At 38.5% G+C, this 22466-nt stretch overlaps 2 protein-coding genes across 2 annotated transcripts; both read right to left on the bottom strand.

Moving 5' to 3' along the window:
* Positions 1–311: 311 nt before the first annotated feature.
* Positions 312–2952, bottom strand: erh (ERH mRNA splicing and mitosis factor). Its single transcript, XM_053336646.1, has 4 exons — positions 2814–2952; positions 2272–2359; positions 1539–1659; positions 312–1433 (listed from the first exon to the last, which is right to left on the bottom strand). The coding sequence occupies exons 1-4, from the start codon at positions 2814–2816 to the stop codon at positions 1331–1333; spliced, it is 315 nt and encodes a 104-aa protein (XP_053192621.1). The 5' UTR covers positions 2817–2952; the 3' UTR covers positions 312–1330.
* A 1567-nt stretch (positions 2953–4519) lies between these two features.
* paplnb (papilin b, proteoglycan-like sulfated glycoprotein) lies at positions 4520–9562 on the bottom strand. The gene is made up of 13 exons (XM_053337128.1): positions 9441–9562; positions 9100–9192; positions 8636–8745; positions 8410–8470; positions 8161–8263; positions 7818–7948; positions 7251–7565; positions 6721–6897; positions 6446–6596; positions 6278–6358; positions 5824–5950; positions 5633–5711; positions 4520–4981 (listed from the first exon to the last, which is right to left on the bottom strand). Exons 2-13 carry the CDS (start codon positions 9154–9156, stop codon positions 4712–4714), a joined length of 1662 nt encoding a protein of 553 aa, XP_053193103.1. The 5' UTR covers positions 9157–9192; positions 9441–9562; the 3' UTR covers positions 4520–4711.
* Between the last annotated feature and the right edge of the window lie 12904 nt (positions 9563–22466).

Below are 22466 nucleotides of genomic sequence, written 5' to 3'. Positions count from 1 at the left end.
TACGGGGTTTCCCGCACAGCAACAACAGGGCAGCCCGCCACATTTAAAGAGACAGTACCTAACGGCCGAAACGGGTTTTTATTGTGATTAGCGCAACTGGCTCAAAAAAAAAAAAAAAAAAAAAAAAAACATCCAACAAAAAGTAATCCTACAGCAACCACCAGCTTCATTCTTCCCGATATAGTTTACATAACTTATATAAAACTTATATAACCACTTAGACACTCAGCATCACATTCACTTCAGCATTATGACAATATGTTCACACAGAGATTGATTTTAACATGACAGAGTATTCCTAAGCATTTCAATGGCTGTGTATTCAAGAGTGGAGACCAGTCAGAAAACAATACTTTATTATGTTTAAATCAAAAGGAAACAGCAATATATAGTTGAAATGAGATGCTATGAAAAAAAAAAACAGGTTTACAAAAAACAGCATTTTACATAATGATGGTTGGCTATAGAAACCATAATAACAACATGAAAAAAGGCTATTAGCATCAGAGGTTCAGTTTGAAGACAATGTAATTTAACAGACCAGTGTGTAGGATTTAAAGGCATCTAGCGATGAGGTTGTAGATTGCAACCAACTGAATAGTCTTTCCCCCTTTCCCCCTGTCGAAGAACCTATGGTAGTCACATAATTCACAAAAGACACAAAAGGCCCTCTCAAGATTCAGGGTTTGGTTTGTCCATTCTGGGTTACTGCAGAAATATAACGGTGCAACATGGCAGCCTCTGTGGAACAGGACCTGCTCTCTATAAAGATATAAAGGGCTCATTCTCAGGTAATGTAAACACGGTTCTTATTTTAGGCGATTGTACAATGGTTAAAACTTACTGCCAAGTCTGTTCTGCTAGATGCCACTAAATTCTACTTGCTGGACCTTTAAAATTGAAGTACCTGCACTCAAAATCCAAAACATCTTCAAATCCAACTGTCCAAAAAAAGTATATATTAAAAAAAGACAACTTTTAGAGAAAAATGAATGCGCATTACTAAAAATTTGACAAACAAAAAAAAGGTTTTTATCTAGCCTGTGGGATCCCTCTTCATTAATAAGTTAGTCCTTGCAGCTGTTAGCCCCACTCGCATCATGATGTAACAAAATTACAAATGTGTGTGCTGCCAAGGGCAACTCCATCTCTATATAAACCCCAAAATTCCAACCTCTGCCCTTCCCAATGTACAGTATATATGAAAACCCTCCCTTCATGAAACTGACAATGTTGTCCTTAAACACAGATCTTTACGACGCTGTTGAAATGTAGTGCAGCGCAAACTCCTTCCTGATGTGTGTAGCAGGACAACTGGACACTCTTGCCTTTACTTTGCTGCCTGCTGAGCCTGACGCCGCAACAGGACATATATCTTCTCCTTGATCCAGTCTTTGTTGTATGGCTGGTAAGTCTGGGTGTCAGCCCTGTAGCTATGTAAAAAGTAAAGGATATATTTACTGGAGGTAATCAACAAATTCATCACAGGTTTGTTTTTGTTCAAAGCATCAGGAGTTTAAGAACCAAATCATACTTACACAAGACAGCTAAGGTCTGCCAAGTCGTCAATGAAGTCAAACAACTGACTAATGTCGTAAGTGATAGATGGACTGTTAGGATTCATCCTCTTCAGATGCTCTTCATACATTTTGCACACACCTGGAAGAAATGGGCAGGAGGCAGAGCCAGAATGCATTAAAAGAAAATGGCTAAAATAGAAAGTAAAGGACACCTAACTGACAAAACACTACAGAACACACTTAAAAGAGAATGAGACAGAGATAGGGTATGATTTAAAAAGGGATGAAGAAAATAATTAGATTCAGACTGAATTGATTGATATTCATAATCAATTAAATAATTTTAATCATAGGAGAGATAATAAATGTCACTGTAGTTCATAAGACTACTAATGCACACAGTCATACAGTCAACTCAAAATATAGACTCAGCTCCACTTTACTGTGCGTTTTGTGAACAGTATACTTACCATTGAATGACTATCAAACTACAAAATAAAAAATAAAGCACTTAACAGCATTCACACTACCTTACACATATCCTATATTTTTCAAAAGTCTGAAACCTTTTTGGGCAGGTATTGAGTTAACTTTCATTCCAATAATTACGAACGAAATTAAATTATTGAGGAATAAGAAATATGATTGTGCAATGAACAGAGGAATGGTTTTAGCCTAAGTTTATTACTCCACGGATAAAGACAAAACGCATTATTTATTATCAGCTGTTTTAAAAAGACTAAAGACTCACCTTCCATGCATTCATTAACTGACTCATAGTCAGCATATGTGCGGCCCTCGGGTCTCTTGGTCGGCTGGACAAGCAAAATTGTGTGCGACTGTAAAAATGATATAATATTTAATAACCACAACCATACAAATAGTTTCTTCTACACCAAATAACCCGAGTTGAGCAGGTGATGCCGAGATTCTGTGATAGAAAGTTGTGTTTACCTTCTTTCCTCAAATTTACAAACAGGATGTGACGTTGTTATCAAGCAACAGACCACTGACTCTAACGTTAATGTATTAGCTAGTTTTTTAATGTAAAAAAAAAAATCCCATACCTCATTCACATTTAGGCTTAACGTGCAGAGATGCGACAGTTAGGTGTAAATATAAGCACTAGGTTTTTATGGCCAAAGAAGAAATGGGAGAAAAATACGTGTTTAACATAGTATAGTAAGCGTTAGCCTCGAAGCCTGTTAGCTTAGCTATAATGGATTATCAGCAACTAATATGACCAATACTGTGAGTTTTTCACATTTCAACGAAAAAGAAAACAAGGCTTACCATATTTGTATTGACTGCAGACCCTGTCTGTTTAAATGGGAATGCAAAACAGTGATAAACCGTTGTTTATTGCCTTTCAATACCCCGTGCGAAGAAGCTGTTTGAGCAAAAATATTCAGGGGAAATGAAGTAAATCTGTTTCCGGTTGTAAGTGCAGTGACTTCAAAATAAAGTTTTAGTTTCAAAATAAAAGTTCTACCCCTAAAAAAACAAGACTAATCAAGTAGTTAAAGACCTATCCAGACATGTTATAAAATGCATATAAAACACTCTGCTTTAAATAGTAGTTTGTGCCTAATATGGGTTTTCCATTTCTCATTAAGGTCCTTAAAATCAGATTCCTAATGAGCACAGAGAAACGTTTCACTTTTAGCATGTGAAAACAGTCTTCTATTGTCAAATTATTATCATACATCATTCTGCACAGTGAAGACCAAACATCCAGCTGTATAGGAAAAGGATGAAAAACATATTTTTGAGTGGAGGGGGACTTTAAAGACTGTGTAAAGTGAATTCAGACATTTTCTTCCAAACACATTAAATAAGTCATAAATAAATGTATTTCTAAAAAATGTGTAAAAAGCATTTCACCCATTTAGATTTGAATTGTGGAGCTAGGCTTCACAAACTGTGTTTCAAAAGTTCTGTGTTCAGAATTTAGTGGGTGAGTCTGAAATTCACCACACCATTAAGTAATGTGGCAGTGATTAGCATAAACCTGCCCCTGCTGCTGTAGACTAGAGGTATAAATACATTCAGCACACACTACTACTACTACAGTCTACAGTTAGCCAGTTAGCTGCCGAGCTAGCAGCTGAGGTAGCAGCAGAAAGCTCTCAGACATAGTCCATGTTTTGGGTAGAGGTGGTGACTTTGATTGACAGGTGACACTTGGTAGGGGTGGGGTTTCAGCGAACTCGGCAGGCACGCCCACAGCGTTTGGCAGCAGAGAAAGAGGCTGATTTTTACACAACTTTGAAGCCTAATTTCATATATTTGGCGATTTTTTTAATCATTCAAATTTGGCAGGGTGGTTAACAACACACTTTTTTGTGGTATGTCAAACTCAGAACACATATTTATTCTTACTTTACACATACTTTAAAATAAATGTTTTGTCACTGGTGGGGAAATTACTCAAGTAAAAGTAGCAGTTATAAAAAAGTTACCACATTACAAGTAAAACTACAGCAAAAATCAAAGCATGCCACAATAGCATTATCATCAAATATCAAATGTTCTTTTTTTAAACAAAATATATATTATAGTACTACAGTATATAGTATATATAGTAATAGTATATAGTATAGTACTATAATTTATTATTTGGTCATTATTGCAGATGTATTAATGTTTAACTAAAAATGTCCATATAACCAGCACAAATAACCAGTATAGCTGCAGCTGGCAAATAAATGTCATAATATGTGTACAATATTTGTCTCTGCAATGTAATGGGTTAGAATTAAAGTAAAGTGAATTTATTGAATCAAGAGCAGATGAAGACACAGGTAAACCATGCTAGTACAAGGATACCGGTTAGGTGAACATTTATTGATTGGGTTTATTATTTAACTTGCACAGTCTCATTGATATCATTTTTATGACTTGTTAGCCATAAGCCAAAGTACACAAATGAATATACTGAGCATCAACCAAAATATCACAGATCACAGAGACAATATAATCAAAACAAACAGCAGGGATCATATATTTTTATATTGTGAGGTTATTTTTAATGTGAAGTCAGATGTTTAAATGAAACATAGGATGTGATACAACACATCTGTGTCTGCATAAATGTATAGATACTACATGTGTATAAATATCATTTAATTAACTTCACTGAGAGGACTTTTTGGGTATCACATGATTTGGGGGTACCATGTTGAGTATGGTTATGCCCTTGCCCTCAGCACACCCCTAGTTGACCCTCTGCGAGGTGGTGGTGGAGGCTCCCTGACCATACCCTCACACTCTCTCCTGCATGCCTCCATAGAAATAAAGTTATTGGCATTGCCCTGGCAGCCTCCAAACCAGAATTCAATACATTTGCCAGTGCTTGAATTATAGTAGAACCGAACCTTCCAGGTATCACAGGGGCCCTCATCACGTGGCAGGGAGCATGCACCAGTAGTGACTGGGATGGCTGAGTTTGGTTGGCGCCCCTGAGAGAGGAAAGAAAGAGGGAGACATTAAATCTTCAAGTATATCTGGTGAATTTAGCAAGTATATGTAGCAGATAAAGTGGTACCTCTAAAGCTCAGTTTAATTTAAAATCCACTGAATTTAAAGAATCACTCCAGTAATTGAAGGGAGGCTAAACCATTAAAAACAATAATAATCAAAGTTTTTCAGAAGAAGCCAACATATTCTGACTCCTGAGTTTTTAGAATGGGAAAAACACATATTTCTATATATATCCCTTAATGCAGCTTACCAGTACCTTTCAAATTGAAGACATCACCACCGAAGCCACTGAGGACTTTATACTTCATTTTTACAGGCTGAATAGTATTTTTCATGAAAAGTAAACTAATGCTGATATGTAAAATGAGTGCAGTACCCCTTAAATACCCCTTAAATAAATCAGCATCACTAAACAACTTTCTTTTCTTTTTAATATATTAATTTCTTTATTGAGGATATTGCAGGTATCAAGAACACATCATATAATACAGAACCTCCCCTCATTTTCCTGTTCTAACACCCCCTCCCCCACCCACCCCCTCCACTGTAATCCTGATTCCTTGTCTCTGACAGAGAACACCAAACAACTTTAATGATTTAATGAAACAAGATCAGAAACAGATTCCTACCCCAGTTGCCTGGTACCCCGGACATCCAGCTCTTCCAAACCCTTGAGCTGGAGTCACCCCATCCAAACAACAGCCATACCTAAGGAAGAGAAATATTTTGCATTGTAAAATGATTGAGGAAATCATTCATTCACCACTGTCAGTTATATCATATATTAGGAACAAGTGTGGGACTGAAGAAGCAGCACTACCTTGTGCGAACACAGTCCTCACGGGAACATCCCTCATTTCTGGGCCCAGTGGCAGAGGTATGGCCATCAGGACAGCAGCCATGCAAGGACTGCGCACAGTAAGGACCAATTACTTGGGGTTGGGGGCCTGTACAAAAATGTAAAAAATATGTGTTTAGCATTTTGGTTCATAGGGTTATATTTTGTCATAAGTTTGGCTGGATAATATTTTAGAATCTAAATATGGGCTTCAGGAGCAAAAACAAGAATGTGGGCTTTGTGTTTGTGAATAGGTGACACGAAAGCAGTGCAGTCATGGTCTAGACAGCAACAAATAAAATATGCCTGGAGGCATTCATTACAGAATAATCTCTCTGAGTGATAATAACTATGCTAAAATAACTGCCTGCACATTTATGGCTCTACATATATAAGATAATTACATGTTCAAGCATGAACCTCATGTTCTACATACCTGAGGGGCGTCCTGGAACATGGGGCATAAATCCTCTCATGGTGCTTTCATGTGCCCTTGGGTCCTGCACACTCGGGACCACTAGAGAGAGACAACTTTGATTATATACAAAAAAAGCACAAATAACCAAACCTCAAAGAGAGTGCAACTGATTTTAATTTGGCTCACTTTGCGCGCCAGGGCAGGGCTGTGTGTTGCATGACTCCACAGTAGCAGGTCTGCCTGCTGGTCCACACCTGGCCTCTGCATAGGGGTTGAGGTCTGTATCATAGCAGCCCACTCTCCTCTCCCTCACACCACCACCACAGCTTCGAGTGCACTGCAGAGACAAAAGAAAAGATGAACAAAATGATGCAACTGATTAATACTGAGTATTGAATCAAAATAAGTAAAGAATGTAGAAAGTCCCTGTCTTAATCCATGTTTTTAATCCTTCCACTTACCAGTCCATAGTCGGTCACATGCCAGGTGATGCGGGTCTGACAGGCAGGCCTGCGGCAGACTTGGACAGAGGCAGGTCTTGTAATACCGCGGCAAGCATGGTCAGCCAGACGTTCACCTCCTGTCCCCACACAGAACACATCTCTCGTCTGTTGGCCTTCCCCACAAGTCACTGAACACTGCCCATCATATTCAACAAAAGCAAAACAAATCTTGTTAGTCCCACACCAAAAAAATACTTTTTCAAACATTAATATACCATTGCCAAATCAATTGTGTTACTTGTTATAGCCAATTATTTCAAATTATTATTCAAAGTAAATCAGAATGTTTCCTGTCACAAAGAGGTTGATACAACATCTCTTTTCTCTTATCAGTACCATTGATTGGTATACAATTGTTGTCTTTTACACTCTCCTTATTAGGCTAACATGCTAGAGGATTTTTTAAATAAACATTTCACTTCCACCACAGAGATTTCCGTTCCCATACACAGTGTACTAATTCCATCAAAGTCAAAACTGCTACAAACCACACTGAAGCTGGAGACGCTGTACTCAGCAGCACATGGATGCATGTTGCAGGCTTTTTGGCTCTGTGGCCTTTGCAAGCGATGGGTGATGCAGTGAGTCTCTTCGACCACATGGGGGTTCACTGGATCCTGAACCCAACAGTCCACGCTGCGGTACTGCATGCCTCCATTGCAGGTGGCAGAGCACTCGCCGTAGACACCAGTTTTATATGTGTATGTGAGTCTCGCTCTTGGGAAAGGAGCAACAGCAACAGGAGCAGCAGAGTGAACAGAATTAGTGTCATCCAAGCCCAAAAACTCTCCATGAACAAGTATCTGGAAGAGACCAAATATTTTCAGTTTCAAAGGTGGTGAAAACAGGCTTCTGAGAGATATCAGATCAACAAATGCAGTCAAAGTGCCTTTAGGAAGGAATCTTATTCCCATCTAATGTGCAAACGTGAAAGACGACATACTGTGAACTTGGATGAATAAGAAACTGCCCTGTGACTGTCTACAGCTGTACAGACAAAAGCTCTAAGAGTCTGTTGCCTGTCATTATATTGTTGATCACAATTTTGCTCCCACCCTGCAGACACCATCCACACAGATGTCAGAGCGGCCCACATAGCATGGTGTCCCATCCACTACTGCAGCTCTCTGTCGGTAAAAGAAGTTCTCTCCTCTTGGGACGCAGTTCAGCTCACATGGATTGGTTGCTACAGAACAGATGAACCCATAAAAATATACCTGGGTCAAATGGTATCTGTACATAAGTTTTAGTATATGGTTTGTCCTGGTCAGAACCAGGGTATACCAGGGTTTGAAAGGAAAACTGGATAATCACAGAAACATACAGCAGTGTCACTCACTATTTACTTTTTTAATGTGAATTTATCTCTAATCATTAACAACTTAATTGGTTCTATACCTCCATAGTAAGGCACCCATGTGTGGTGTTTGCTCTGGAAGTCCGCTCTGTCAAACTGGGAGCACTGCTCCTCCCTGAAGTCCCTGGATCCAACTGGACATGCCTACAATTGCAGAAAATATTATGATATTATTGCAAATATCCCATGTATGGGTGTGTGTGTGTGTGTGTGTGTGTGTGTGTGTGTGTGTGTGTGTGTCCTGCTTGAAAAAGACACAAATAAGTTTCAAAGACAAAAAGGTCAATTACTTGTGTATTACAGGTTTGGTAGGACTTGGAGGATCCAACGCAGTTATGTCCTCCATCTGTCCTGCAGGAGATAGGACAGAAAATAATAAATAATATTATATAATAATAATTTCATATAGTTTATATGTGATTTTATTGCACTACTTTGAGTGATAGTATTAGAGTCATAGTACCAAAAGCAGGCCATCTGTAATAGATTCTATTATTCTAACCTCCTACATCTTACCTTGAAGTTATACATTTCCTGGTTCTCATCGCAACTCCTGTTCCACAGGTGCGACTGCAGGGCCCATAGGGTCCAAACTCTCCCCAGTAGTCATGGGTTGGCCGTGTCAGCTGAAAAACAAACACAGTAAAACGCCTACTCACTCAGCTGCTGGAACACATAGTACTCACACAAACCATATCATAACCCACCACAAACCACAAAGACACACTAAGAGCATACTAGACGCACCAAAATAGAAACTGGAACATTTGGCCGCAAACCATCGCCTTCATGTTGCATAACTTATAATGTACAAACCCACTATGTGACATAAAAACAACATAACTGCTGGCACATGTGTACGAAATTAAAATATTTTGCTTTGTTTATTTTGATATTTTGGACATCCTGTACTAAGCATTCTGCCTGCTACTGTCATGTACTGAACGTGCAGCAGTCATGTTGCTAGAAGTGAGACTCACAGTGTATGAAGGTACACCCAGCAGCTGTAGGAGACCCAGGACTTGCAGAATGTTCATATTCACCAGGAGCCACCGTAGAACCACTGATGAGAACTGTAATCAAATAAGTCAACTCAACAACTCAATTCACCTCAATTCAACTCAACTCAACTCAACAGTTAGTCAATTTATATTTTAATGGGTAGCAGTTGATAACTACATTTTTTAAATGGCTTAGTAATTTCTTAACTAATCCTTCACCATGCATTAAATTAAATATTAAAAACACTTTTTTTTACTTCATGAAACTAGTTTCCACAAACAATAGCTAGTCATACATATCAGATTTTATCCTCTCTTACCTTGTAGACGTGACTGCCCAATGGGGGAAATCCAGCTGATGGACCAGCAGCTCAGAGAGATGTGCACCTAAGGAGTGAGGGGTAGGCACTGACATCCAGTTTTCTATCTTCTCGCCCTCTGTAGTCACCAACACCACAGCCCACAAAGTGTCAAGTTTCAACCACACGGAGATACACAGGGCTTTTTTTATCCCCAAAATATGTTGACTTTAGATATAAGCTGTGATTTCCTCTGTGGAAAAGGGGATTTTTGTAGATACATCGCCTAGGCTGTGACACTTCTGATGTTTAAGTACTTTTTTTATATGTGACCATGTGTTTCAGTTAAAGAAATTCTAAAGATAAATGTGCTTTTGTACAAAAATAGAATATAATCATTTCTTAACTGCAAGGAAGATGATGGCAATATGTGAGCAAACAAAATTGAATCGTTTAATGGCTGAATGCAGGAACTGAATGATTTAAAGCAGGATTTTTTCATGTTAAAGCAATAATAATCATAAAGTCAATTTATAAAATATCCAATCAAATGGAATTCTGGGTGAAAAAGATACAAAAGTTTCCTGTTTATTGATTTTTTGTCAGTTTACTGGCCACTGATTGTCCCTTTCACAAGTCCCATAACCACTAAATATAGACCAATAAATCACAGTAGAGGCGCTAGTGGGAAGTACCTTGCCCAAAGGCTTTATTTAGGTTTATTTTAGTAAGAAACCACAGTGGAGCATTGCCTGGATGGGAAGAAAATGTGCATGATGTACCCCCGGGAATAAACGAAGTGCAACATTCCTGTGCCAGAATTTCATCAAAGATAAAGTTGGAGGAGCCATGCAGGCTGATGAGAGTAAAGTATATACTTGAATTATAACTGTCAACACAGAATGATTGATTAATGGAAGAATTCAGTGTGATATATGTATGTGTGTATATGTGTGCTAGTGGGTGGGCAAGGTAAAGACAACAGAAGTGATACTAAATCATAGTTGACACACAGCACTGGTTAGACCTCCGCATGGTGTCTCCTGTGTTGAACATATAATATATGATATTATATATAATATGAAAGCACTATGTAAGTGCTGCCACAAAATGTACCTTTGTTAAACAATACGTTCACAAATCACAAAATCCTTAAAAAAACTAAAAAAAACTTAAAGGAACAGTCAGATACACAAATACACTGACAATGTTTCTTGCTGCAATCATTCCTCCTGTTCACACTGATTATTCCAATATCTATACATAATACAGGGTTAGGGTTAGTGATGCTGGACAAAATCCACAAAAATGCATTTTTGAAGTTTATTTGAAGCCAGTCTGATCAAGTCAATATCTTTTAAAGTTACAATTTTTTAGTGCTAAGTTTCTTCTTTTTGTTATCTTCCACTGCAGCTGAATAGGCAAACACTGTCTGCTGAGAAACAAAGAGGGAATTTACAGGCTGTAACTTTGGAATATATTCACTTTATTCAATTACTTCAGACTGCTGAAGCCTCATATCTTCAGATTAACTTTTACTTACATTTTTGCTAGAAACCAGGACCGATTTTGTACCCTATCAGTTACATTGTAAGTGCATTTGGAGGCAATCTTCTAATGTTCAGTATGAACAGGAGGCATCATTACAGAGTGCAAACCCTGTTGTAAAGTATTCATTTGGGCACCTGTTGTTTTAAGACAGACTTGAAAAATTGTGAACCCATTCTTTTTTAATTAAAACTAAATTAAAGAGGAGTTGATTCAATTTAATGGTTACCTTTCAAGGCTGCAATCTGTGATTTAGTTGTATTACATTGTAACATATTTACTGCACTAAGTGTAGGCTACTGATACAGACTCATGCAAACTTCTCTTCAATGATTGTGGTTGTCTAAAAATGTATAACTTGTGCAATGAAAGGTCTATATATATTGCTATTCAAGAATTATAGTGTTGTTTCAAAGCCAAAAAACCTCAGCGTCCCACCCCACATCCAAACCCATCCTTTCCAAATTTCACACATTCACATCCAAAACAACAACCCCCCACAATCTTGTTTTTCACCACAATGAGAAACAAAGTCTGTCAGTCACGTTCTGTCCCTCAGAGCTGCCGGTTCAGTTTCTGTGTTTGCTTCTCTTTGGCTTCAAAGGCACTCTTGGTGCTAAACAGGTCATCCACTGAATCCATGATCTGCTGCATCTCTCGGGACAGCTCTGCATAACTTTCTTTCAGCTCATCCTGTTGCTGCCTCAGGTCCACTGCTGCTCGTACCAGCTCAGTGGCTTGGTGGCTGCAGTGGTTCCTCAGCTGCTCCACGTCCGACAGCAGCACCTCCATGCTCTTCATCAGCTGCTCTAGGCGTTCGGCAGTCACCTCAAACCCAGATGAATCCGCACTGCCACCCTGGGCCCCAGACTCTGTGTCCATGTTTGAAGCTTCTTCCATTCTCCTGTTGTGGCAGTTCTAAAGCACCTGATGCTCAAGTCAGACTTCAATAAAATAGATATCTGGAAGAAAAGAGAGTCATTCAGTTGATAGCTGATGATTGTTAGAGGTCAAAGGTTAGAAAGAATTCAGATATTGAGAGAAGAGGTGGCGATATGTCTGAGATATAGAGCTGCTCCGACACCTTTTGTCTCTCTCAGCTGGTAATGACTTTAAGCTGCTTGCAGGGGAGGAAAATGCACTTCTGACTAATCTGTGCTTGGGCACCTGCGTGTCCAGTGTGTGTTTGCGTAGGTGTATGTGTGTCCAGGTGCCCTTTCATTGACATGTGCTGTCCTGTAATCCATTTAGTGCAGCTATCCCGAGCAGCACCCTCCCCCGTCCAGACCATTGCTGGCTCTGGTGAGTGGCAGGCGGGACATCAGATTACGTGGTTCTGCCCTCCTCCCAGTCTATTCACTGCAATGACTGTCTGAGTAGACAGATTAACCCCATCCTCATGGACTCATCAGTGGGTGGCCTTGACAAACACACACACACACACACACACACACACACACATACGTACAACATAATCTCTCTTCTCTCTCTCTAACCTTTTCTGCCTTTCTACTTCTCTTTCCTTCAGGTGCTGCTTTAAGTCATGTGACTGTGTTGTGGGCGTGTAGCACCACACAACTGGGAGATTAACAGGGATTTTAAAATGATCACAATGATCACTTTCACATATAATCATAATTATTCTCACATTTTTCTGATATCTTGCATCAATATAAAATTAAATGGTCTTCTCAATCAAAGATTTAATTGTATACAAGACGTTATGATAGTTATGGAGTGAGTTTTTTGTAATATTGAGAGAGCATGCCCTCTGGTGGTTCATTTGGTAGAGCAGTACTTCTAAACATTTTCAAGGACTACTAAACTTACACAAATTAGACAACAAACCCCCATTTGATATGATTTTGTCTCAGGACCCCCTGATCATTTCTTTTGCCATTAGATGTTTTAATGCAGAGAATGTATGAAACCCACAACAGAAATAGTCACACATTCTGTCATTGTGTTACTCATGGGTGGAATTATAGTGAACATTATTTTTTCTCCTTTTTGCTGTGGTACCCACTGGAACTCTGTCATGGACTCCTGGTAGAGTATGCTCCACTGAGTAAAATAAGTCATAATGCATGTCATCTGGCTAAAGTCAAGACTAAGTTAAGCAAGACATAAATGTATCCAACTGTTCAAATGATCAAGAAATAAGTTATTTCTAATAAGAAATTACAACATTATGATAATATGGCTTATGTGGTTTCACCATTGTATAGTATATATGTGAAAGATATGTGAACTGTGAAATGTGAACAAAGTTTAGTTCATTAACAATAAGGTAACATAAATGTACATTTATTGCATTACAGTGACATCCAGTCTCATAAAATGAAACAATCAGTATAAGTGAACACACAAGAATGAAGAAAACCCACATGTTTTTAACACATGTTAGTTAAAGAGCTGGCAAAGGCACCTACCCTTTAAATGGCTGTACAGATAAAGAGTCTAAATGGTGACCTCACTACCCCCAGTATCTTATCAAAACACGCCAACTTGCTGTGGGGAGGCCAGTGTCAGGGGAAGACTCTCCTCTTTTTGAGAGCTAAATGTAAACAGAAGAGGAGAAGGCAATTATTAATTTGGATATGTAGAATTTTTGTTTCAACAACCACAAAAAATTAATTAATTAATTAAATGCAACAATTATTTAATTGCATATTAAAGAAAACTATTTATATCTGAGCACATAGTCTAGCTAAGTGTTGGTGTAAAAGACAACCCAAAAACAAGAGTTGTCTAGTTAAATTTAGAACAATGCAATGCAACAAGACAATAACACCATTATAAGCAGAGGGGCTTAAATATGTGGCAGATAAACAGCAGTGAAAACAATAATAATAATTCAATTACCAAAAGAAAAGAAAAGAAAAAGGCAACAAATTCATTATATTTTAGACAGACAAAACAAAGCTTTAGCAAGCAAATAAAATGCAAAATGGTAGAAAAATCATCTGTTTTACCAAAGAAGTTCACTTAAGCATCTATACACACAAGCGACAGGACAGCAAGTTAAAAGAAAAACTGCAGAAATTTAAACTAATAACTAACTAATCCTTGGTGTGAATCAATGAAAAAACACAAACAAAACATGAACAAAACACAAACATTATAAAACATAATTGTTAATAGCAAAAATATAAGAAAATGAACTCTTACTTGTTCCTGTGGTTATGTACTGTGAGTATCCAGACTGTCTCAGCATGCAGGCTGAAGATAAGCTAGATTGTGAGTGTGCAGCATGGATCCTGTCAACACACAGCGGGTCTGCCCACCTCACAGTACATGTATTGACTGACAATACTGATGATACTATTTTAGACTGAGAAATGAATTCTGCTTATCAGCAATCCAACATGAAAACGTGAGATATTTATAACTCATGCATTCTAAAGGCATTTTTAGATCTTCCATAATGAAATTCTTTATTATGGATTCATGTCACACATTCTGATAGTAATATTTTCATTAATGTAAATACCAATATCATAATGTAATAAAAATAATGTTATAATTCTAATGTTATTTACTATTTTATACTGTATGTATTATTTTGGCAAGAGTTTGTAAAGGTGGACGATTAAATAGAGAAAATACATGCATGCATCAATACATATCTGAGGTCAGCTGAGGATACAAAAAGCTGTTGTTACTAGATACAGATATGTCTGTGTTCCATCTTGACTTCAGATATCCTCATTCCATGCAAATATGAATACATTAACATAATCTGCACATAAACTCTTACAACCTGAATATATTCTACTTACTTATTACTTTTTTTACCCTCTGGAAAGATGAGATCAGCAGCAAATATTAATAATAAGACCTTTTAATAATTTGCACCAGCTAATAGTTTGACGTGAAGCATATCTTAATCAGGGTAAACTTTGTTCTGATCTATCGGTTGTTCTGGCCATTAAGTGCAGATGGCTGATGCACAGATACTCCATACCTTTATTCTGCAAAGTTTATTCTACATTCTATGTCTCATTTTAAAATGTGTCTTTAAAAGCTGGTCAACCAAACTTGGCATGGTTTTATGTTCTGCTGCTGGTCAATTCACAGCTTGCCTATTATCAACATCAGGGGTTGCAAATTAACTACAAATATTACATATCTCTCGTGTAGCAATCTTTACCTATGTTGAGTTGTCAAATTTTCACAGATCAGAAATGACATCATTCACTCATACAGAAAATGTGGCATACAAGAAAGTGTCATGAATGTGCTGTAAGAGGTGTGAATTCAGGCTTTACTTTGACACAGTGCAGAAGTTGAAGAATTTTTGAGTTGGGCAACATAGCTACCTAGCCTGGATGTATGTTGCTTTATTCAAGCAAACAAAAACATAGATACATTTGGCCTTTTGTCATTTAAAAGCCACCTAACTGAGAATTAAAATGTTGGTCTAAGATCAGTTCTATGTGACACTTGGTCTGAAAAAACTGAAAAAAGAAAAGACGTCTTCATGCGAAAGAGTGATCAGAAAAACAATATAAATGAATGTTCATGTAGTTCTTCAACCTCTCCACACAGGGGCAGTGCTGTAATGCTGATTTTCTGATTCAGCTTTTCACCACTGTGGAAGATATTTGAGCCTTAGTGTCCCTACATCTATTATGCATAACTGTCTGCATCCACTCTCTGTGTTTTATTTGCTCCTCTGTGTGAATGTGAGTATATCATACATAAGTGTTTGTTGCAGGTGTGTGTTTGTAATGCCTAAAAAAAGTGAGACTTCAGTTTCAGTGAGCCCCAACACGTGTGACCACTTAAGTGCCAACATGTGTATTCATGTATGTTTCCATATATGTGAGTGTTGTGCATGGGGGTTCAGGGGTATGGATTATTTTGCCTCGGGTCGTATTCAGAGAGCCCAGCCGAGCATGAGGCGGGGAGGAGAAAGGAGGCATTGTTGTGGTCCATATGAGTGTCAGAGGTTCTTCAGAAAATAGATTCACTTATGGGGGTTTAACAGAAACACACTTGCAACAACCGCCTGACCCCTCAGACTATGACCATGCTTGAACCTTGTTTTTACAATAGTGATGGGATTAAATGTATCAGTTCTCATGGTCTGGCATTTGTATGTGGCTTATACTGGATATGACTGATTGGTGTTACCGTACATTGATTTTGAAGGACACACACACACACACACGCACACATATTTAAATGTATTTAGTCTTGTCTGAAGCATTTTGTTGAAGCATCAGGTGGTTGACGTTTGTAAATCCAAGGTAGTAGAGATAGAATCTGATTAGTCATCAAGTCAGGTTCATTTTTTGGGATTCATTCCAACCTAGTGTTGGGTAAAAACAGTTCCAGGAATTACTTTGAGATAACATTACACACCATTTTTGTCCCCCTGTCTACTTATTGCTTTCTTTCTTTGTCTCACACACACAATCTCCTCTGAGACATCTGGTTTGTCTCTGCAGAATGCTTTCAGACAACCCCACCATCATCACTGGCTGTTGCTGAAGAAAAAGTGCCCAGCAGTGTTTCCCCTCTATGATTTACTCAAAAGTAAATGAGAGCATAAAAAAGCTCTCTGTCACTGAAAGAATGGGAGAGTTATAGGCCATTGGCTCACATGTTGCCTCTGCCCTCAGGACCCTTGGGAGACCAGGGTCTTGCTGCAGTGTTTTTACCCCCACGACTGTTACACTATTTATGGACTCCATTGGGTCCTCATGGGCCTAAGATTTATGGCTCTCCATCTGGTGCGGTGGAGGCATTGTTGTCAATACTGAAAACATGGAGTTAAAGATGGAGTCTCTCTGCCGAGGTGATCACGGGTGGGATCCCAGTGATTGACGTGAAGTTGAAGGAGGTTTTATGGATTTGTGAAGCAGTTAATGAAAAAAGAATTTGTGTAAGGAAAAACAGTTGTGGTTGAAGTGATCTCTGAAGACATGCAACCCTTTGAGGCAACTTTGAAGGTCAAGAGCAGAAGTTGGGATAGAAAACATTCATTTGACATACAATACATATTTCTTTACATGTCTATCTGAGCATGAGGTCAAGAAAGTGCAAACATATACAGCATGAAGAATGTGGATGAGAGAAAATGTCAGACCTCCAGTTGCCTCTGGTAGGACCTCGACCATACAACCACTTTCATGACCTGGCAAAGAGACAAACTATATAAACACACAAAAAACAAGCAAACACAAAATAACTCAAGCACACCATTCACAGAGAAGTATTAAAAGATTGAGACTATTTTGAAAGAAATAAAAGAGATGAGAATAGAGATGAAAAACTTATTGGGCTCAGAGAAAATTGTTTGGGTGATCAAACCATTATTCCTGCCACCCTTACACCATCCAAGTGGTTCTTAAAGCAGAATAAACAGTTTTCAGTGCAAGAACACTATTTATTAAAAAGGATAATAGATCAAAGCATGCAGGATGACATAGTGCTGGTGTCAGTACAAAAGGCCCCAATCCATATTAGTCTCCATGTTTGTATGTGCAGGCCTTTACACTGTCTCATGTCTTGGCTCAAGGACCTACTGGTATCCTCTATCTAGAGAATGATGAATATGCAGCAATGTCAGAAATGTTTTGTGGCTGAAAGTGGTGGAACAAAAACAAGAATGGGGCCATTTTTACCTTGGAGATTTGAGAGGTATTTCTATTTAAAGTGTTATTTACAGTTTCTTTCACATGTCAGTCACTTGTCAGTTAAATCACAAAGAAAGAAAGAATGAAAGTAAGAGTTAATCCCTTTTGAGATAATACCATTTTAGAATAGCGAGATTTAGGTTTTCAAAAAAGAAAAAACAGCTAAAGCGCTGCTCCACCCCAAGCCTTTAGATCTGGATCAGTTTCCTTGAGACGTTGCCTTTTTCTGGTAAAAGGGTGGGATTCCTGATCCCGTCCCTCCAGGGGAGTACAAGTGCATGAATAGCTAATGTTCCAGCAATGAGAACTCCCCCACTTTCATTTGATGCCAGAGAATTTCTTCTCCGCTGTCAGTGAAACAACAATGTGAAGTCTCCGCTGTGTATTTGTCAGGAACCTGATTCTTACGAAACTACAGCTGTCTGAATGACATTGGAAGTTTAAATATTTGTCTCAAGATCTGGAACAACAGGTCCAGATTGTGGAAAATGTTTGATCAATATTCCTATTGGCACTTGTTGAAAGAAATTAAATATGACTCATCTTACTGGTATGGTGTTGGCTGTGTTGGTTGGATGCTTTAACATCAGTAGAGTCCATAAAACTGTCTCTCACCATATGCGGTAGACCAAGCCAGAAAAAAATCAGTGCAAACAGTAGTGATCCTGATCGAAGACCTTGGAAGATAAGCAGGAGTATCCTTTTCAAATTACTGGGATGTAATTTAAGGTGGAATGCATCAAATTGACCTTCTCATGACTTATGCCCATTATGAATGTCTAATGTGTCCAGAGTGTCTGTCAAGTGAAACATTTGGTCCTGTTCACGATAAGCAGTGCACATGACATTGATCTGTTCACCAGCCCAGAGCGCTCCATTGTCAGGTCTCTGTTGCACCTGATGTGAGATGCCTGCCAGCCATGCACTCCTCTTAACAGAGCTTTAATTGTTTTATATCCCTTCCACATTCTTTGCTTGCAATTTCACCTCAGTACACGTGCTCTGTCACACACACACACACACACACATACACCCACACATACACACAGATGGAGGGAACACTCATCGGACATTATTTTTTCTTTCCAATGAAGTGCTACGCTTGGCTAGCAGCACTGACAAACATAGCCTGGGAATGTGGCCTTTTCAGGAACCACTGGCCCTAAAGTACAACCCACATATAATCTAGTATTCAAGCCCACAGGGCAGTATGAGAGGCATTTATTTAAAATAAAAATATGAGCTCACCTGAATCATAACTCTATAATGTAATGTGTTCAGTAGATGTGTTTAATGTTGATATGGTAACTTTCTCTTTAACTTTTCCCTACAAAATGAAAAAGGTTTGTCTTGTTAGAACATGTGAAATAACCTTGTCATAAAACACAGAGCAACTACAATTTACATTTCTACTTTCCCATAAGTAAACCTCACTCTCATCAATTCTGTCATAAACCTTTTTGTGCTATAGGCATGTCATGCATGTTTTTCTTTTATATTTCTGGATATTTCTTGCTACTGCCAGGACCTCATTTAATCTTGTTCAGGCTTGGAAACAGGTTTTAGACGCCAGGGAAATCTGGTGTGCCTCTGCTCCTCTCACAGCTAATTAGTGTATGAACTAATTGCATAGCTAACTTTAGCAAAGCGACAGCCTAGTTCCATCTGTCCGCTATCTCTAAAGTAGGGAGGGAGATGGAGTAGAGCCTACTGATGACATCCTGGCTCGTTTTAGAACATTCTAGCGAGAACTTTTACCTCAAGCGCCTGCAAGCTGTTTGCCAAAATCAGTTTGGCAATATACAAAAAAGACCTTTTGCAAACTACAACATTCATCTGGTTGACTGAGACTAAACATCAGGTTTTCAGGTGTAACACACTTGTCTGGTGTCTCTTAGCATCAGAATGTAGGATCTGTGATGTATTAAAGGAAAATGAAGAAATATGCTTTGTTCCTTTCTTGCTCTGAAATCAAAACCATTCTTACATTTGTACACTAAAAATGAAGTCAGGGAGACAGTTAGCTTAGCTTAGCTTAGCTTAGCATGAAGACTTGCAAAAGACGGGCTCAGCTATTCTGGTTCTGTCAAATTTACAGTGACATCAAGGCTATAAGAAGTCACCGCTCCTGGCTCAGAAATAATCCAGCATATAAAACCCACAAAAAAACAACAACAAAACAAAACAAAAAAACAAAACAAACACATTTTCACTGGAACTATTTTCTACCAAAGTTACAGTATAGGTCTTCTGAAAACAGCTGGTAAATGTTTTCATTGCTGTGAGCACGACAGACCATTCACCTCCATTGTTTTAGGATCAAAACAGGAAACTCATTGATGTATTTCTCAAAGCATGGGCAAATAAAACCCAAACTATCTGGACTGATACTACAGAGTTAAGTAAGAAAACATGGATTTTTTTCCTATAATTGCATAGACTCCCAGAAAATGGTTTATAGTACACACAGTGTATTGAGCTTGACAAATCAGAAAAACTATTTGTTCCGCCACCAAATCTTCAGATTGAAAGCTTTCACACACTTTCTCACGTTCACAGTGTGATAGTAATGTTCCTTGTTTAAAGCTTTAAACACTGCTCCCTTTGTGGCAGTTGAAACCAAAGTTTGTCTGAGGTGAGCCAGAGGCTCTTGAGGTTTGATGACCTAGACTTCCCCTGATCACTCTGTCAAGGCTGGAACTGATGGAGTAAGCAGACTCCTAGTTCCAACAGACCCCCTCCCCCCCACCTGCCACTCTCCTTCCCGCTGCTGAGAGGGTCTTGACAGCCTGAGTGTGTGTGCTGAGGTTGGGTGGCTGGATGAAGATGTACCCTCTAAAACAAATAAAATGTAATCCAACCAGCAGGCAACAGATGATAAGATGAGAGAAAGATGACACAAGATTACGAGTTTGGATTTAAAGTCAAGGTGTTGAGGTAGCAGTAGAACACGTTTCTGGAAAACTTAGAAGCAAGTCAAATAGGATGGCAAGGAGAAGAGACAGAGCATAGTGAGGTGAACATGTGAAGTTATCAGTCATAAGAGAAGGTAATGTGGGACTTGGTTTAAAAATGTCCATACCAGGTGCAAATTCTTAAAAGGTATCACACAAGATCAAGGGTCAGGGTTCCTGCTTGGGAGTCAACGTACAGAGGATGCAGGAACAAGTAAACTGAGACAGGAAAATAGACAACTATTTTTCATAAATTTTGCTTATTGTGTTGAAATCTGGGGAATAATTGCTGTCAAGCAAGTTACACTGAAGTATTCCTCATTCCTAATTTCCTCTGCTGCAAATGGTACAGAGAGCATTTTCATGGAGTCCAGCCTAAAGTTAAACAACATTTAAACTCCCAGGATCATCCTTTCAGTGCATCTAGTTCCGTTACCCAATGACATCAGATGACCCAGATGATATCATCATCTTTGGACAACTTGACACCAGGCAGTGATGTAACAACAATGTGTTAAAAATAGAAGAAAAAGATGAAGCCCAGGTAGAATATATTCTTCCCATATTAATTGACTTCGACCTCTAGAAAGGACAGATTATCTAAGCTAATGTTCTCTATTGAAGGTTAAACACTAATGCATTGCAGGGCTCCAGGTGTTTCTCCGCTTCTCTTACACTAATGTCTTTTACGCAACATTTTGAGGCATATCTTTCCACAGGGACCATAAAGTATTCATTGAATCTTGGGCCATTGTTGGCTATACCACACTGGGAAACATGGTAAATTATTAAATGTAATTGAAATCCTAACCGTTAAAGGAAGATAGGGGTTTTTAACATTATCTGATAAACCTCTTGATACCACAACACCCACTTTTTTCATAACATGCATGCTAGCACCTGTTAACCACCTGCTCCTGCATCTAACTTGATCTCAGTTTGTGGGCCAAACAGAAAAGAGTTTCATTGTTAATCAGTGAACTCAGCAGAATAACAAAGTGTAAACTTAGTGTGTTTCCTGGGGGTTTTGTATGAGCCAAACGGCAGTGATGACAGACCCATGGTAGTCTTTTCCTGTGCTGATTAGATAGAAGCTTGCTGTCTCTCTGTTTCACTGAGTGTGAAATACACACAGGGGTTCAGATACCGAGACACACCCAATGTTTTGTGACTTGGAGTGCCTGGTTTGTAAGTAAATCATACAAATAATGTTAAAAATTCCTATAGAAATGTGTACAAGTATTGTTGATTGTAATTGAAGTAATATGAAGTTGTTGTCTGTCATTTTGCAATGTTTGACTTAAAGTCTACGACTTTAGATTAAAACAAATCAAAGCAGTTTATTTGGACAAATCCTTCCTTATTGAAATTATATCTTTAATTAATTGAGTATGAAATCTTTAAAATCCATCTTACTGATTACCAAACATGTAATGTACTTGTCACTCCACATACAGTATGTGCAGTATGTTATTACTGCACATTGTGTTATTTTCACTGTCCTAACATATATAATACATATAATATATAAAGTCTTTGTATTCTAACAGCTATTCCATAATTACTTTTTCTAAAATATCTCAGACATCTCCGTATATTTAGCAACCCACTTGTGTGCTAAATGTACAAAGCCCCTTCTATTTTCCCACCACTTAAGCATACATAATGCGGGTGCCACATGGGCAGTGATCAGAGATGGCATTACACACCCTCTTAGGCATTTCCTGTGGCGTTTCCTGCTTTCTTCATGACTTCATGTGCTAATGTCCATTAATCCTGGCAAACTCTTTCTCTCTCAGGCTGATAACACAAAGGATCTCTCTCTCTCTCTCTCCGTCTTACAGTCAACTGAAAACAGCAGACTCAGGCTTCCAGTATTTCACAGTTGATGGTGGAGA

This window comes from Scomber japonicus, chromosome 17 (genome assembly GCF_027409825.1).
Source record: "Scomber japonicus isolate fScoJap1 chromosome 17, fScoJap1.pri, whole genome shotgun sequence".
NCBI lineage: Eukaryota > Metazoa > Chordata > Actinopteri > Scombriformes > Scombridae > Scomber > Scomber japonicus.
The sequence above is the reverse complement of the archived record's forward strand: the minus strand, read 5'-3'. Positions and strand labels throughout refer to the sequence as shown.